General features: G+C 45.0%; 1 protein-coding gene across 3 annotated transcripts in view; it reads right to left on the bottom strand.

Annotated features, from left to right (window-relative positions):
• LOC148026679 (uncharacterized) overlaps positions 1-17,403 on the bottom strand; it is a 107,423-nt gene that overhangs the window by 14,155 nt on the left and 75,865 nt on the right. For 2 of the 3 annotated variants that reach the window (XM_087691147.1, XM_087691148.1), the window contains 5 exons: positions 6,822-7,040; positions 6,505-6,679; positions 6,000-6,202; positions 5,748-5,875; positions 5,546-5,651 (listed from right to left, as the gene is read on the bottom strand). In XM_087691147.1, the coding sequence (XP_087547273.1) occupies positions 5,546-5,651; positions 5,748-5,875; positions 6,000-6,202; positions 6,505-6,679; positions 6,822-7,040 (831 nt within the window). The remainder of the gene's footprint in view (positions 1-5,545; positions 5,652-5,747; positions 5,876-5,999; positions 6,203-6,504; positions 6,680-6,821; positions 7,041-17,403) is intronic. The other variant, XR_015692866.1, reaches the window with a different exon arrangement.

Here is a 17,403-nt window from a genome sequence, read left to right as displayed (position 1 = left end):
AGGTGGCAGATCACATCTCCCAGTGGATGGGAGATGAAGGACTAGCACTGTTCGCACAAGAGTGGCCAAGTTGCATGATGGACATTAACTGGTGGGTTGGCGCCGACGTCCCACATTTGAGCATTATCTTTTGAGCCCCCCCACAGTGGGGAGCGCCGAGGGACGTGATCAAGCGGCCCCCGGCACAAGCGGCCCGCTTCTACCAGTGTACAGAGTCGCGGTTTTCAGCATGGCTGATAGATGCATTGATAGTACCACCTGGAGCATCTATCACCCCTATGGTCCGGCCGAGGGCCACCATGGGGGACTGGAGCTCACCATCCAGACCAGCGGCAAAACGTACCAGCATACTTCACAGTCTTTCTTCCTCATCTGCAGCTTCCACACGGAACAGATGCCTATTCGGTCAATCACAGGTTTACCCATGAGCCTACATCTTGCATCTTGGAATGTGAACAGTCTCCACTACAGTGGGGCGCGTGGCTTGAGGAAGCTGATTGTCCGGCAAGAGCTACAGCCTGCCCTCGCCGGACGGATAGACATCTTGCTACTGCAGGAGCACAAGCTCACCTTCGCCCAAGCTCAGCGGGTTGGGAAGGTACTGCCGGGCAGCTCGCATACTTATTGGGAGCAAGCCATAGGTGCCCACGGCAGGAGCGGAGACGTATGCACCTCTATTGGCCCGAGTCTCACCACCTGTGTACGAGACCACGGGACGATAGTGGCAGGAAGGGCTCTATGGATCAGACTGGATATTGGGGACTCGTGTATTGGAGTCCTCAATGTCTATGCCCCTACGAAGGTTAGGGCACGCAACAGGTTCTGGGTGGAGATTGTAGACTCCCAGAGGTGGATTCCTGGATTGTTGGAGGAGATTTCAACAATCTGGAGGCTTTGGAGGACTAGCAGGGCAGACGAAGAAACTACCAGGGCATGGCTGGGGAGGAGCAGGAGGCATGGGAGGTTTTTTTGCTTGCAGTCGGAGCACGGGATGCCTAGAAAGACCCTGCCTTCCACAGGAGGGAGAGGTGGTTGGACTTTTCTTGGGGTTACAGGCGGCTAGGCGGAGCCTTGCTGGAGCGGTTGGACAGGTTTTATGTGGGAGAGTGGGGAGGTTCTCGCAGAGGCCAGATTGAGCAATTGGCATGCACCACACTATCCGATCACTGCCCGGTTCTCCTGGCATTTGATCCCCCAGCATCCGCCCTAGATACACGATCCTGTCGGATCCCTGACTCGATCTATAGGAGGGAGGAGGTGTCGAGACAGATAGAGCAGATCTGGACCAGAGAGTGGGTTAGGAGGGATAGGATAGCAGAGGAGGTTGCAGAGGTCCTAGCCGAGTAAAGCAGAATTTGCCAAGAGGCAACCCTACAGGCCAAGCAGTAGTGCTGGGAGGAGGAGAGAGCACTCTGGCGGGACCTGGCAGCTACGCAGAGATTGTTGCAAGAGGCACCACGGGACCCCATCCTCCACGCACAGGAGGTGCGCGTGCGTACAGCCATTGCTGGCCTAGAGGATAGGCGCTCAGAGTTCTCTTTCCGCACTTCAATCGCCTTTTGGGCGCAGAAGGGAGACACGATGTGCAGGGAGTTCTTCCAGGTGCACCAACCCCGCACCACGGGAGAACAGATACGCAGCCTTAGGGACCAGTATGGGAGGACCCGTTCTAGCCCTAATGAGGTGATGGAGATTGCCACCGACTATTACACACGCCTCTTCCAGCAGGAGACAACGTCAATTAGAGGACAGAGATGCAGACAGCAGGTATGGGATCACATTCCGTCCCTCGTCACAGAGGAGACAGGACACGCCCTCCTAGTCCCCTTCACAGAGAAGGAACTAGAGGAGGCTTTCCATACATAGAATGGGCAAAAATACCCGGGGGAGGATGGCCTCTCTAAGGCCTTCTTCACTACCTACTCGGAGGTGGTGAAGGATCCCCTACTGAGGGCTTTCTAGGAGATATTCACTTCAGGATAGATGCCAGGGAGGATCTTGGCAGGCCTTATCAGTCTTCTCCCCAAAGGGGGAGACCGGTTGGAGCTATCCCAGTGGAGACCGATCACCTTATTGTCAGTGGCCCATAAGGCTCTGGCAAAGATGATTGGTAGACGATTAAGCCATGTGCTTCCAGACATCATTCATGACACACAGACAGGCTTTGTCTAGGTTAGGAGCATCCTAGACAATGTATTTACATTCTTTGAGGCGACAGAGTGGGCTCAGCACAGTGGGCAAAGAATGGCAGTACTACTATTGGACTTCGAGAAAGCATACGACAGGGTGGACTGGGATTTCCTAGAGGGTACCATGGTGAAGTTAGGATTTCCCCACGCTTGGATTCGTGGGGTCTTCGGCTTGTACAAATCAGCCACTAGCAAGGTTCTCATAGACGGAAGGCGAGGGGAGGAGGTCCGACTGGAGAGATCGGTCCGACAGGGCTGCCCCTTGGCCCGATACTTGTTCCTACTCTTCGTAGAGGCGATGCCCCACTTCCTTAGGTCACGTGTGAGTGGACTACGCGGCCTCCGACTTCCAGTGAGAGAGGAGACTTAGTTGTTAGACTCAGAGTACGCAGACGACACAGGACTCTACATAGAGGACGACGTGGTGATGCTAGAAAGAATGAGGTTGGCTCTTGAGGTGTTTTGTGTTGTAGTGGGTGCAAAAATCAACTGGCGAAAGTCGGTTGGTTTCCTCACAAACCCGAACTCCAGCACGGAGTGGGAAGTCCACTTGGGTTTTAGATGGGTGAGCAGAGGGCAGACCATCCGATACCTAGGGTTCCAGGTGGGACTTAATATCACTCCTGCCCAGCAGTTTCTTCCTGTTCTAGACTCTACTAGGAGAAAACTGACCTACTGGAGCACGGCTCGCCTCTCACTAGCCAGTCGAGCCCTGGTGGTTAACCAGGTCCTCCTAGCGACGGCCTGGTACATCGCCTTGTGTTGGTGTTTCTCCTCATTGTGCGTAGGGCAGCTTCGCCGCCTGGTGCGGAATTTCCTTTGGTCAGGGTCTGATGGCTCCAGAGACTCCAGGGCCAAGGTGGCGTGGGTAACAATCATACGACATCGGTCAGAGGGAGGGCTTGGGATCATAGACCCAGAATATCAAAGTATGGCCCTCTTGGGCAAGCTAGTTGTCCGCAGTCTCATACCAGGCGAGCAAACCTGGAAGGTCTTACTGCAGGAGGGCCTTCAGGACTGCAAACCGAGGCTTGGTGGGGAGTGGAGGCCGTCCCTGAGATGGATCTTCACTTCAGCCCAGATTACCCCGCCCAGATCACCTTTCTGGCAGAGCCTACTCCGCGTGTGGCAAGGCCTCCGTAAGGCCCTAATCCAGAGCCCCCCGGGTTGCCAGGAGGAAATAGACCGTCAGCCGATGATCTGGAACCTCCAGGTCAAAGATAGGGAAGGGGCACAGATAGGTGAGCACCCCCACATCCAGTGGGCTAGGTGGGAGGCCGGCCCAGCTCGTTCCATCAGGACATGGCGGGAGGTGTACAGGATGGCAGACAAGGAGGTGCTACAGCGAGTATCAGGGTGCAGGAGAGGAGTGGAGTTGAGGAGAGGAGAGATAGACGCAGCAATACCTCTGGACTTGCCCCCTCGATACGAGAACCGATAGAGGCCAGGGAGGTATGGCCAGCCAGGTTCTCTCCAGCAGGTATCCCTCTTCAGGTGGTAGGTAGAGTGGGTGGCGCCCCCCAGGGGACCTTCTTTGCTGTTCAGGAGGGGGGACGTCTCACCCTTGATAGAGGGCAACAGGATGAGGGGATCGCCACCCTTTCATGGAGGAGGATTCGGATGGTGGGTCTTCAGGGGAAGACTTAGCGACTAGACCCCTATGTTTTCTGGATGGAGCTCAAGGAGTGGCGCCTTTGGATCTGGGAGGGTAGACCACTTGATGAGTTGGAGTGGGATCCAGGAGAGTGGCTATGGCAGGCCTCTGCGGTTGCAAAAAAGCCACCCAGATTCCTAGAATACACTGCCAGGATTGGCAGACATGTATTGATGCAGGAGGATATGGACTGGGCGCCGTCACGCAACAAGCACTGGGCGGAGCACAGCATCATGGAGCCCTTCGGACGGACCTTCTGGCGCCGCCTATGGGATAGCTTGAGGCCGAGGAGGGTGTCGTATTTTTTATGGCTGGTGGCACATGGAGGATTGGCTGTGGGAAGCTGGCTTGCCCAGATACAGAAGGAGGGAGGTTGCAAGTGCTGCATACAGCAGCTTCTAGAAACCCCAAAGCACTGTCTTTGGTCTTGTGAGGAGGCGCAGCTGGTGTGGAGAGGAGCATGCCGTATCCTTCAACATATCGCCCCCAGCCTCAGGTATATTTCATGGGGAGCTTTCTGTTGGCAAGCACTTAGCTAGGGCCATCACCTTCTATATGAGGCCGGGATGCAAGACACAATCTTCATGATCGAGGAAGGGTCATGCGCAATGGTTGGTCTGGAAGCTTTACCTATCCAACAGGTACTGGAGTCCACAGCAGACCGCTCAGAGAGATGGGAGATCATAGGGAGTCTTACTGGACGGCATATCTGGAAGGCGTGTTGCCAGGTGGCCTTCGGCGGTGAGAGACTCTCAGCACCTGTGACCTTAGCAGAGCTATGGACCTCCATCATTCACTCCCTCCGCGGCCAATGGGGTCAGGTGCAGGGCGAGTCCAGGGCTCATCAAGAGCTCGGTGGTCACTTCATGCGTACCTGGGGTGGCCAAGGCCTATTCTTCGTGATGCAGGCAAGTAGTTCTGTTTGGCGATATACCCCTCTCCCATGGCTTCTTGCCCCCATCCCCCCTAGACTGCCTTGAGAGGCTTGTATACATGATGTAGTGGTGACTTTGCATCAGCTCCAGTTTATTCTATTGAGCATGAACACTCTGTTGTAATCAGTTTTTTTGAGTAATATAATCAGCCACATTCTATTGGGAAAAGAAAAAAAAGTATAGAGCCCTCCACAGAATCAGTTATTTCATGTGTTGTGTGATTCTTTCTCTGTGCTAAAAGGATGTAACTTTGCCTGTGAGAGAATTAAAAATCAATGAATATCAACCACTTAGTAAGTTGGAATCTATTTTACAATCATAACTTGGGATCAATGTAAATACAAACTTACCTCTTGATGCATTCAACCTTCCATTTATTGACAATTTAAAATGTTTTCAAGTTCATTTTGGACCATAATATCAAACACTCTTGTGCATCAGCCTGTGGTTCATGTATGGTTTTGATTTTTATTTGTGCGCTCATTGTTAGTTTTAAGTATATTAAAGTTACTTCTACAGTGACAAATACTTGTCTATTAATTCCAGTTGCTTGACAAAGCAAAAGACAATATGAACACTCTATAGCAAGACTGAAGTCACAGATTGACCTGTTCCCCTAAAGGGAGTTGAAATATATATTGTGCGTTTGACCAACAGAATATAATTAACATCCCCTCCTATGGCAACCACCTTTACAATGTGGCAGTTATGTCTATCAATTATTGTGTTCTTGATGTATATTTATTAATGGAGTTCATGCAGCCAACCTGAAAGACGGGTCCAATATGTCCTACATAGGTTTGAAGATACTGCTCATTATATGATCTACTGCATTTATGGATACGACCTTCTTCTGTTCCTACAAGATATATACTGCCATTGCAGCCAATGGCAGTACACTTAATCAACAAAAGAAATAATTGTGCTTTCTTTTATCTTACACAAATCCAGGTCATCATTTTAGTTTACCTTGAATCACGAGGAGAAAAGTCAAAACACATCCCCGCTGCACGACGTGAAATAAATGGTTGTGGTTGGGCACCTTTGCTATTGCTTGGAATTCGTTTCAATGTCATCAAATTTACATATTCCAGTTCCTACACAACATTGATGTTCAACCATTAAAAGACATTCAAGAATGCACAGGGCATTTGCCCTTACACATCATACACCAAGATAACCATAAGTGGTAGTAGAATCATAGAAAATGAATGGTTTGACCTTTTTCAGAAACCACTGCATAACCTTCCCATCAGTTGATATAGAAACAAGGGATTCCCCATGCTCTGAATTGGAATCTATCCACTGCACTTTCCAAACAGGATCCTTGTGATTCCCTGTGGAGAGGCTACTTTGAACCATGGGTTCTGGATCTTTTGGATTTCTGACATCATAAATTGCAATGTTTCCATTGTAGAAACCAACTGGAAAGGTAAGGAGGAAAACACATGGATTCAAACAACAGATTAGATGATTGAATAATGATTTCATTGGCAGAAGAGCTAAGCCACACATGAACAGCAAGGACTAATTTGTAAGCCAAATCAACTACTAAAACATTTTGACATACATCATTTTTTAAACACGTGTATTACTTTTACTAAATCATAAAATTGATAAAAGTGACTGATAAACAATTAGTCAAAGGTGCCCAGTAATGAACTGCAAAAATCTGAGTCTGTTTTCAAACAGCATACAATGAACAGGAAAGTCAACTGCAGCATACCTGCAAGTAAGTTAGCACTTGTGGAGGAGAAATCTAGAGCTGTGACACCAGAAGCTGTAGCTATGGTTGCATGGGGGTGACAAGGGTTTTTTAGTGACCAGAACCCTATAAGACCATCTTTTTGAGAACCAAATTCAAATTGACCATAACCTATAGTCAACAGGTCTTTGCTTACCTGCAAATTGATTTCCAACTCTTTACATATATTGAATCCAGGGAGGTATTTTCCCATTCCATACAGTAAAGTTCCATTTTGCTACAAATTTTCCTTTAACACCATGCCAAGTAGTAGAACAATAAGGAAGAAGATAGCTTACTTTATTCCAAGCTAAGCAGCTGATATTCCGGCTTTCAGTTAGATCACAACAAAAGTCCCACAACCACTCCAAAGACTTCTTTGGGTCTAGTGTTTTTTTCTGAATAGAAGTTTTTGACAAATCTAGTTGTGGTCGATCAGCAGTTTTATGGTCTGATGAAGTTTCATGAGCTTCTAATTCATGCGGCTCTCGAGGCCTGAAATCCCGATAAAACAAAAGCTGAAACAAGAAGAAACACCATGAGTATGCATAAATCGGAAATTCTCCTCATTATTTGGCATGACATCTATTTTAGAAAACTGTCAGTAAAAATGAAAATTTTCAGTAAAGTTAAAATACCAGCTTCATCAAGTTACACTACCTTGTCTCAATAGTATACATCACTACCAAGAGGTATGAACTACCGATTAATTACTTCATGTTGGTCTAGACATCAATAAATTGCCTCATCTAGAAATCATGAAGCGTGTGTAACTAATCCCAACTGTTATCAGCATACCGCATCAGGTATACCCTTACCTCTCAGCCGAAGCAGCTCCTATTCCTAACGGCATGTCTGTGCACAATCTCCTGCTCCAAAGTTCTTGAGTTCCAAGTTATAGATTTCTTTTTCCAAGAAAAATGTGGCTAGTTATATTACTCAGAAAATTTTACAACTTAAGTACATGTAAGTTACCAAATAGATTCATACTTCTACATTTACCAAAATGGATAAAGGCTTCAATCTTCACAGTTCTCTAACAAAAGAACTTTTAAGACTTTGGTGGAAGACTTTTCTGCGAAGGACGGAGCCTCATGAAACAGGATCTCCATCGAGCACTGGTTGGTGGATTAGTGGATTTTCTTATGCTACAAGAGCATCACCTCTTGGAGGAGAGGATTTCCCCATGAAGTCGGAAGTTGTTGCCTAGACAAAGTTTCACATATTGGGCGCCTGCTGTAGGAGCCTCCGAAATACGAGCAAGAGTATGCCTTTGTGTTGGTAAGCACAGGCTTCAAGCAATACAGGATTGGGTCTTCCTTATAGCAAGGAGAGTACGCTGGGTATCTATGAGAGTGGAGGAGGTGTTAATAGGCTTTCTGATCTTATACGCCTCTAATAGTGAGAGGGAGAGGAGAGTTTTTTGGACTATGCTTACTTAGTCTCCACCTCATGTTGACCACTAGATTGTAGGTGGGGATTTTAATATGCTCGAAGCCTTGGAGGATAGAAGGGGTATATGCATAGACACTATCAGAGGAGGAGAACGGGCAGCTTGGGAGGATTTTATCTTCCATATCAGAGGACAAGACCCTTGGTTCATGGCAGAGTTCCGACGACTTACAAGTTCTTTGCAGTTCTCCAAAAGACATAGGACAGCTGGTGTGCCAAGAGCTTCTCCTAATTGGACAAATTTTATATAGATGACTAGGCTTGTGACAAGGGGGGTCTAGTCGATATTTTTCCAAGAACCACTTTATCAAATCACACATCGGTGCAATTAGTTCTTATGGAGGGAGCCACAAGAACAGCTACCAGCATCAAATTTCCTCTACACTTGTATTATAACAAGGAATGGAGGGAGGATATTACCAAGATTTGAAGTGCCAAGTCATTTTCATTGGGCAAGGAAGCTAGAGACTTGTATGAGAGTTTGCAAGAGGTGAGCTCCTTTCTTAAGGAGAAGGCTAGGAGCAGAAGGGAAGGTCTCTTAGAGAAAGAGAGGGCTGCTAGAGACTCATTGGCAGCACTTCTCGAAGGAGGAGAAAAGACAACCAAGATGTAGGTGGGTGGCAAAGAGGATGTATGCAACAAAAGTGGAAATAGATGCCATGAAGGAGGCCAGATCAGAGTGTGAGTAACATTGAGAGCCTCTTGTTGGACACAGGCAGGAGATGGGGTGAACAAAGAGTTCTTTCTTCACACCACAGGTCCTAGACACTCTAGACAGGGTGTTAGGCGACTTAGAAGAGCAGATGGATCCCTTGCCCCAAGGGCCACAAGAGGTTGGTCAAGTGGCCATAGATGATTACACTGCTTTGTTGGGCATGACAACAAGATCTCCAGGATTGGAGAGGGATAGAGAGATTGTGTGGCAAAGTACAAGGAGAGTGGTCACAGAGCATGAGGACACATTTGATGGCCTCATTTTGAAACGAGGAGATTGCGGAGGCCTTGCTAGCACTACCATGAGGGAAGTGCCTACTAGGGGATGATGGATTGAACAATGCTTTCTTCTTGAGCTATTGGGACATGATTAGAAATAGACTTTTAGCAGCATTTCATGGGATCATGGCATTTGGAGATATGCTAGAAAGTGTAAAACCTTGGATCTAAAATATGGCTTGAGGCGGAAGCTATGGAGATTTGAAGAGAAAGAGTACGTTCATGAAGACACTGACATGACTGACTGTTACATAAGTGAATTAGGTTCCAAGATGGAAGCTTGGACTCATAAACACAATCTTGTGCATAGACTCACAATGACACAGAGACTTTACTGAAAGACAAAAGTACAATGACTTTTTTTTCTTTTTTCTTTTTTTCAAAAATAAGAAAAGAGAGCAAGTACAATACTTTATAGGAAACTGGATGGTAGCACTTCTCTTACTGTGCTTATGGGATTCTAGTCCGAGCCCTCATTGCTACTTCCAAAGAGACTGAAGTAGATGTGATTGCAAACATCTCAACACCCCTCCTCAATCACAACCAGAAATACAAAGTGTGTAGAGGCTTTAGTGAAAGCAACACCTACAAAGTGTGGACACACCATAGACATGGCAAAACACGAGAAGCTGTCGCAAAAAAGGCTAAGTGTGGGTACCACAAACTTAGTGGACATCCATAGGCTATAACAGGGGCCGGGCCTCACAAAGTGTACAGAGGTTGTAGTATAAGGCTACATAAGAAATTTCTAAGCTTGTCCGAAGCATTAGGGCTAGACAATACAAGGCTAAAAAGTCTATCTGAATAGAAGGACTGATGAGATTGTCCTTCTCCTGGTGGTCTTCTTCTTCTTCTTTAACAGCAACTAGATAGGCCTTTTGGGACCTCTTTCTGGCGTAGTAGAACTTCTCGGTGTGTCCGGTTCTTTTGCAAAAGTCACAAAAAAGCCTGCCCTTCTTGCCTTTGTACCTGTTGCTAACATATAATGCTTGTTCATCTCTAGAGGTGATTGGTTCTTCCTTAGTTTTTAGCTTCTTTTCCTCCTCTAACAGTGATGCCTAGATATCAACAAGCTCAGGGTTTGGCATATTGATTAGATTTGTTGACACATTATTATATTCAGGAGGCAAAATTTTGAGCAGAACACCAATGCAAACATCTTCTTCTATTTTAATGTTGATTCTTGCAAGCTGGGTTAGAAGTTCTTCCTTGTAATTTAGATGTGTAGCAAGTGATGTGCTGGACTTCAAGCCTAAAAATTTCAATCAAGAGACCATACTTTGATGACTTAGACTATGCACCAAACAAAGTGTCAAGTCTCTTCCATGTATCCTATGAAGTATCACAGTTATCCACATGGTGGATATAACTGTCATCTAGCTCTAGTTTGATAATGGCCTGAGTCTTATCATCATTCTTTTGCCAAGTGACTACAAGGTCCGCATCACGAGGCTTCTTCTCTTTGCCACTGGTGATGGCCCAAAGACCCTTCTTCATTAGGATGAGCTTGATGCGGGTCTGCAAGGTGTGAAACCCAACCTCTTTGAAGCGAACTGTCGGAGAGTCCTTGCCCATATTGGAGTTGGAGCATCAACACCAAATCAGTCTTCAAAATTCTCAAATTTCAGTAGTAGAAGACTTGATCTTAAGTGTACTTGATAAGCACAAGTGCCAAAAGATAGTAGATAAATAGTATCAAGAGATACTAATGCTTGTGGCTCGAAGCTTGAGACCTTCAAAATCTCCCCTCCTTGATTTGATGCTAAACAAAGTGCTAGACAACTTCAAATTCAATGGATCAAAGTGGCAAAAGCTTGGTTTGAGTATCAGGAGAGAGAAAATAATGGAAAGATAAAGCTTTGAGTTCTTGGCTATGGCAGTCACAATTAGGGTTTGCAAGGCAGCCTGGTTTTTCATAGATTGCAGGAGTTGTAGTGCATCATTTCCAATTTTTTTTAAATAGAAATTAAGCTTACTTCATGGGCTATCAATGCCCTATGATGGCGGTCAACATCACGTTGCGTGGAGAGAGATCAAGGCATACGATCAGCACAGGTGAAATTCTGGACAACGTGACAAAATTTCAGCAATGCTGAAGCATTTGATGGCCAATGTTACACTCCGAGGTGCTAAGAACCAGCGCCTTGAGTAGAGAAACAAGTCCCCGGAAGGAACCATGAGCTGATATGGGCTAGATGTGGAGATATAAGGGCTCCAAGCAAGGTTGGTACTGCCTGGCTATGGCTGCCATGGAAGGTTGGTGAAGATAGAGTAAGGAAATGAACTCATTGGTTGGACTTGAGCTGAGCAGAGTTGGAGAGATGCTGAAAGGGGAGTTTATTGATCTGAACCGATGTATGCCATGCTCATCATGGCTCTGATACCATGTAAAAACATGGATCTAGAACACGGCTTGAGGCGGAAGATATGGAAGTTGGAAAAGAAAGAGCGAGTTCATGAAGACACTAACATGATTGATTGTTACACAAGTGAATTAGGTTCCAAGATGGAAGCTTGGACTCATAAACACAATCTTGTGTATAGACTGACAATGACACAGAGACTTTACTGAAAGACAAAAGTACTATGACATTTTTTTTAAAAAAATAAAAGAGAGTAAGTACAATACTTTATAGGAAATTGGATGGTAGCACTTCTCTTACTATGCTTATGGGATTCTGGTCCTGAGCCCTCACTGATCCTTCCAAAGAGATTGAAGTAGGTGTGATTGCAAACATCTCAACAGAAAGAATGTCAAAGGGATTGATTCACCTCATCTCAAAGGGTAGTGAAGACAAACTGGAGATCACCTAGTGGAGACCAATCACTTTTCTAGGAAAAATGCATAAAATCCTAACCAAAATGATCAGCCTTAGACTATCTCTCTTGATGCTAGACCTCATTCATCCTACCCAAATTTGTTTTTCTCGGGAGCATAGCATCCTTAAAATATTTTCACCTTTTGGGAATCTAGAGCTCTTGCATGATCTACGATACAAAATCTTATTGTTTTGCTTCTCGATTTCAAGAATGCCTATGATAGATTTGATTGGGATTTTATATAGGGTACCATCATGAGGATGGGTTTTCCAAAGTAGTGGATTAGAGGTGTTTCGGCTCTATTTTCATCACCTCACAACCAAGTCCTCATTGGTGGGACCAAAGGTGCCAGATTCAGTATTGAGAGGTCATGAGATAGGGATGCCTGCTTGCACCTCTTTTTTTCTTGTTTAGCACCTCTTCTTTTCTTATTTATTGTAGAGGCTATGAGCTCCTTCCTGAGGGATAGGAATACAAGTATTCGAGGCATCAGATTTCCCATTCCAGAGTTTGAGGAGTTGCTAGATGTAGAGTTTGAAAATGACACATCTGTTACCTCAATGGGGATGAGGAGAATTTTAGGGCTTTGTAGCTGCAAATGGAGGTCTTTTGCATAGATTCAAGAGCTCTTATTCACTGGCATAAATCCTATGGATTTTGGGTTTGTGATACTCTGTAGATTGGAAACCACATGAGAAATTTCACTTGGGTCACCCATGGCACTTTTGTGAGATACCTGGGCTACCATGCAGGCATTGATATTTCTTCAAAGCAGCAAGGTCATGCATTGGCCAAGTGAAGTGACTCATCAAGAACTTCATTTGGTTAGGCGGATACGGTGGTGCTACGAGGGGTAAGGTCACTTGGGATGTTATCATCCAACCTAGATCTAGGGGCGGTTTGGGGGTTATTGATCCCGCTCCGCCATTTCGCCTTGTCCCGCCCCAACATCTTGCCCAGTCCCAATCCAAAGGATTTGGTCCTATCTCTCCCTCGCTCCAACAGATTCGGCCGCCCTGTCCCCCCGCCCACCCTGCTGTCTCCCTCCCTGCTAGGCCACCCTCTGCTACAAATTCCCTCCCCAATGCGCTGCCTCTGTTCGTAATCTCGGATCCGTTCACGTTATACAACATCCCCCTCCCCCCCCGCACTGCCAAACGAGTAGCTCTCCCCCCCTGCCATTGTTCCCACCACCCTCCAGTTGTTCCCTCTATCTGTAGCAACTTTCCCCCCTCAGGTAGCACCGCAATGTAATTGGCAATTCTCTTAGAAGGGACGCTGTCATGATGTTATGAGAACACAATGTGAAAAAGTATGAAATGCATCATCATCCGACTTCTTTATTGATCTAGAGAGTCAATGTGATCTGAGCCATTAGTACTAGTGTGAGTTGAATGGATTATTCGAAAATACTAGATTTTTGGATAATTTTAGCCTATTTTTTATATTATTTATTGTAAAAATCCGAAAAAGTTAGAAAAAAGCTTCTAGATTAAGATGGCATGCAAAAAGCTAGTTGCTTTTTTAGCCAATTAGGGAATTTTCACAAGAAGGACAGATTGACAAAATCACATGCATCGCGAACAGATTGAACTGAAAGAAAGAGGAGTGATCTGGGAGATCCGTGACTAGATGTCTTAGCGTTTTACCCCCCTTTCGGAGCCAACGGAGCCATCAGATTTGGGTTCCGAGCAGTAGAGAAGGAGCTGTAATTTTTATGCACGTTTTGTTCTACGAAGAAGCTCCAAGAGATCTAATGCCTAGAGATTGCTTCTGAGTAGTGTAAAGATTCTAGGTTCTTTCAATACATATTGATTCAATTCATTGTGATTGGTCTTTGTAGTGTTTACCACTTGGGTATTCTCTATCTTCTCTTCCATCTCCTATCTCTACTTCCATCTACTTCTAATCCCCGGTGGATTCGACCTTTCGACAAAAACCCCTCCGACATTGGTGAACCCGACGTGAAAGGTCGTCAAAAGAAGGAAAGACAAGATGGGAGAATCTTCGAATACATTCTCCAATGATGTTTTGCAACAGTTGGTGTAAAATATGAATATGCTTATGCAGGTACAACAACAACAACAGGTGATGCAAGCTTCAGCTCAAACAGAAAGTGTTGTAATGAATGCTTTGCAAGCAGTTGAGCGTGAGGTGAAGCTATTCAATGGCAGGAATGTATCTGCATATGTATATACCTATACTCAGAAGATGGAATTCTTTGGGGTGGCTCAATCTGCATGGAGCCGGTATTTTGTACATGTCACTGTTCATGAACTGAAAGCACGGATTACTAAATTATACTTGCAAGATGGAGACTGGGTAGCCTTCAAGAAGACACTCAGGGAAAATTTTTATATTGAGGATATCAATTTGATTGCGCACAAGACTTTTCAGGAGTGGGTTATACAACCCAATAAGGGTCTCGTGGCTACAGAATTGTTAAGAGAATTTGAAAGTCGATTTGAGTGGTTGGATCTCGCAGAACATCAAGCTCTTGCAAGTTAGAAAATTGAATTGTTTCTACAGGCAACTGATCCTGAGCTTCAAGAGAAGCTTGATGATTTGCTGGAGAATCAGACTACAGAGACAGGTTTGAAAACAGAGTGGAGACATGTCAAGGAAGCTGTTACTTCACTTGTGAGGAAGCATAGAAGAAGAGAAAGATTGCATGTCTCTAGCTTGCCCACTGTTACTGGCAAGACAGTTGATGTATCCAGTAAGCCACCTACTTTTGTGGCTAACCCTATGGCTGTACCTGCTATTGTTCCCTCTATTAGGGAAGATGTCTTAGATGAATTGGTCAAAGGTATGCGGGATCTTCAATTGAAGGTTGCAAAATTGGACAAAAAAGGACAAGAGGAAAGGGGACGGGCAGCAGCCCCTAAGCCTGGAAAAAGACGTATGTGGTGTGACAATTTGCAGCACGAGAGAAAGGATTGTGCTGCCTATCAAGAGACCTTGGCACGACAGCTTATCTTTTAAAAAGATGGCAAGATCCATACACAAGAAACGGGATTGCCTCTTGCTTTGAATTTTGGAAAGGGAGGTATGCAGAAGTTGTTGGAAGACTTGGCTGTCCGAAATGCTTATGTTGCGGTACATGCTTCTACTTTTGGTTTACAGTTGGATAGAATGCATGGCCAAGTGATGGTTGGTCCAAAGGCTGAAATATGGACACATGCTTTACATGCAGCTAAAAAGAAAAAATGTCACTGATAGTGAAATGTCTTGTGCAGGGCAAGACCTTCGTGGCATAACTGGTTGGGAATCACCGGTAGATGCATATTCAGTGTATACATATTTAGCAAAGGTACAAAATACGGATATACTTGTGGAAGAAAAACAAAAAAGAGATGAAGATATTGCAGGGACATCTAAAAGAATGACAAGAAGAAGTGTGGATCGGCCTAAAGCTGCAAATCAGCCACCTCCCGAGCATGTTATGGAAGAGGTCAGTCAAGAGCAAAAACAGGATAACAAACAAGAGGGCAAAAAGAAGGGAAAGCAGCCAGGACATAAGTTGTAATCTGACATTGAGACAGCCACAGATCTTAAGAAGGTTCTTGAAGAACGGATCTTAAACAGTCGGGCAGAATTTACCTTGGGAGATGTGCTTGGCATTGCCAAGCAAGAATTTCATGATAAGATCATTGACATAATTAAAAGGAAGCGTCAGTTTCTTGGTGATACCACTAGTGCATTGGTGCAATTTGAAGAGGAAACTGATTTGTTGGGCATTCGGGCTGAATATGAGCATGAAGTAAGTACAGGATTGTCTATGCAGGATGCTACTAATCAATGGACAGCATGTGGAAAAGAGAAGAAAGTGGCTGAAAATGCATTGTCTTGTAGAAATATGCATGGTGGAGTAAGGCAAATGCAACAATATGGAGAAGAGACTCTAGGATTTATTGCTTGAAGTCACTACACAAGAAATCATTGGGGTAGAGCTACCACTGAAATGGTAGTGAAAATAGGGGAACGTGAAACTCCTTGTGTTGCTTTACTTGACCATGGGTCTAAGATAAATGTCATTGAGCGGGGATTGTATGAAAATGGTGCATGGCCTATAGACACTGATCATGGTTGGCGAATGAGGGCTGCAAATAATTCTTCAGGGGAGCTCTATGCTGCATGTCCTAATGTAAAAGTGACGATTGGTGATGTACAGGAAGAGCAACACTTCTTTGTGCAAGATAATTTCTCATATGCAGTGATTTTGGGACAGCCCTATATTACAGGTGTGCGTATGGAAACAAAGGTGCTTGATGATGGTTCTACTTATGCAAGAGTTAGAAGCAAGGATGGGAGAAAAGCAGTTCAATTTCTTACTGTTTCTGTTAATCATCCTAAAAATCGAGATACGCTTCGAGAGTCTCCTTTGGTTCCAAATGCAAGGGAATTCAAAGACCTATTTTCATTAAGCACTACTATAATGCGGGGCTGAATATTACTGACACTGGCTGAAATTTCAGCAACTATACATACAGAAAATGAGGCTGAAAACAGAGTGTTGTCAGTATGCTCTTTGGATATGTATGATGTTATAGCATTGTTTGCTCAGCAGGATGGATTACAATGGGCTGAAGCACTTGTGAGACAAAGTATAAGACAGTTGACAAAAAGGTGAAACCAATTGCTTTGCCACTTCCACCAGAGAGTGAGGGTATGTATGAAAAAGTGTCAAGGCAGCCAAGCTTACGGGATCCTAAAGATATAGGTCATCAGTTTACATCTGAAACATTACAGGAATTGAAAGTTAGTGCAAAAGGGTTTCTTTTGCCTACTGAGAGAGACTGTTTTATGTGGATGTTGGCTAGACATGGGAAGGCATTTGCGTTTCAGCCAAGTGAAATAGGTTGTGTGAATCCAAATGTTGACTCTCCTACGGTCATATTTACTGTGCCACATGTACCATGGAACTTGAGGCCTATTCCAGTGCCTAAAGCTTACTTACCAAAGCTGATGGATTTGCTAAATGAAAAGATTCGCATGAAGATCTTGGAGCCTTCTTCAGCCCCGTACTCAAATCGTTGGTTTACTGTGCCCAAAAAAAATGGGGCTTTGAGATTTATTCAAGACATGCAACCGGTCAATAAAGTGACCATAAGAAATGTGGGTGCAGGTCCTGTGGTTGATGAATTTGCAGAGGCTTTTGCAGGCAGAGCGATCTATTCTTTGGGTGATCTTACTCGGGTTATGATCAATTTAAGCTTGCAATTGAAAGCAGGGATATCACAACCATGAAGACTCCTTTGGGGTTAGTACGGATGTGTACTCTCCCACAAGGTGCAACAAACTCAGTGGCACACATGACAAATGCTATAAATAGGGTACTCAGGGATTTTATACCACAATTGACTATGACCTTCTTGGATGATGTTCCGATCAAAGGGTGTGCAGTCGATAAAAAGAATGAAGAGATGGATGCTCATGGATGCAGACAGTTTGTTGCAGACCATATTGTGGATTGTGAGAGGATTTGGACACATCTAGAAGAGGTGCATTTAACTCTTTCTGGACAAAAGTCTGTCTTTGGAGTTGAAGAGGTTTTGATTGTTGGGCATATGTGTGGGCCTTATGAACGAAGGCCATCACCAGCAAAAATAGATG

The sequence above is a fragment of the Lygodium microphyllum genome, chromosome 13 (assembly GCF_053477565.2).
Source record: "Lygodium microphyllum isolate KBCC chromosome 13, Lygodium_microphyllum_v1.1.10, whole genome shotgun sequence".
Taxonomy (NCBI): Eukaryota; Viridiplantae; Streptophyta; class Polypodiopsida; order Schizaeales; family Lygodiaceae; genus Lygodium; species Lygodium microphyllum.
The sequence above is the reverse complement of the archived record's forward strand: the minus strand, read 5'-3'. Positions and strand labels throughout refer to the sequence as shown.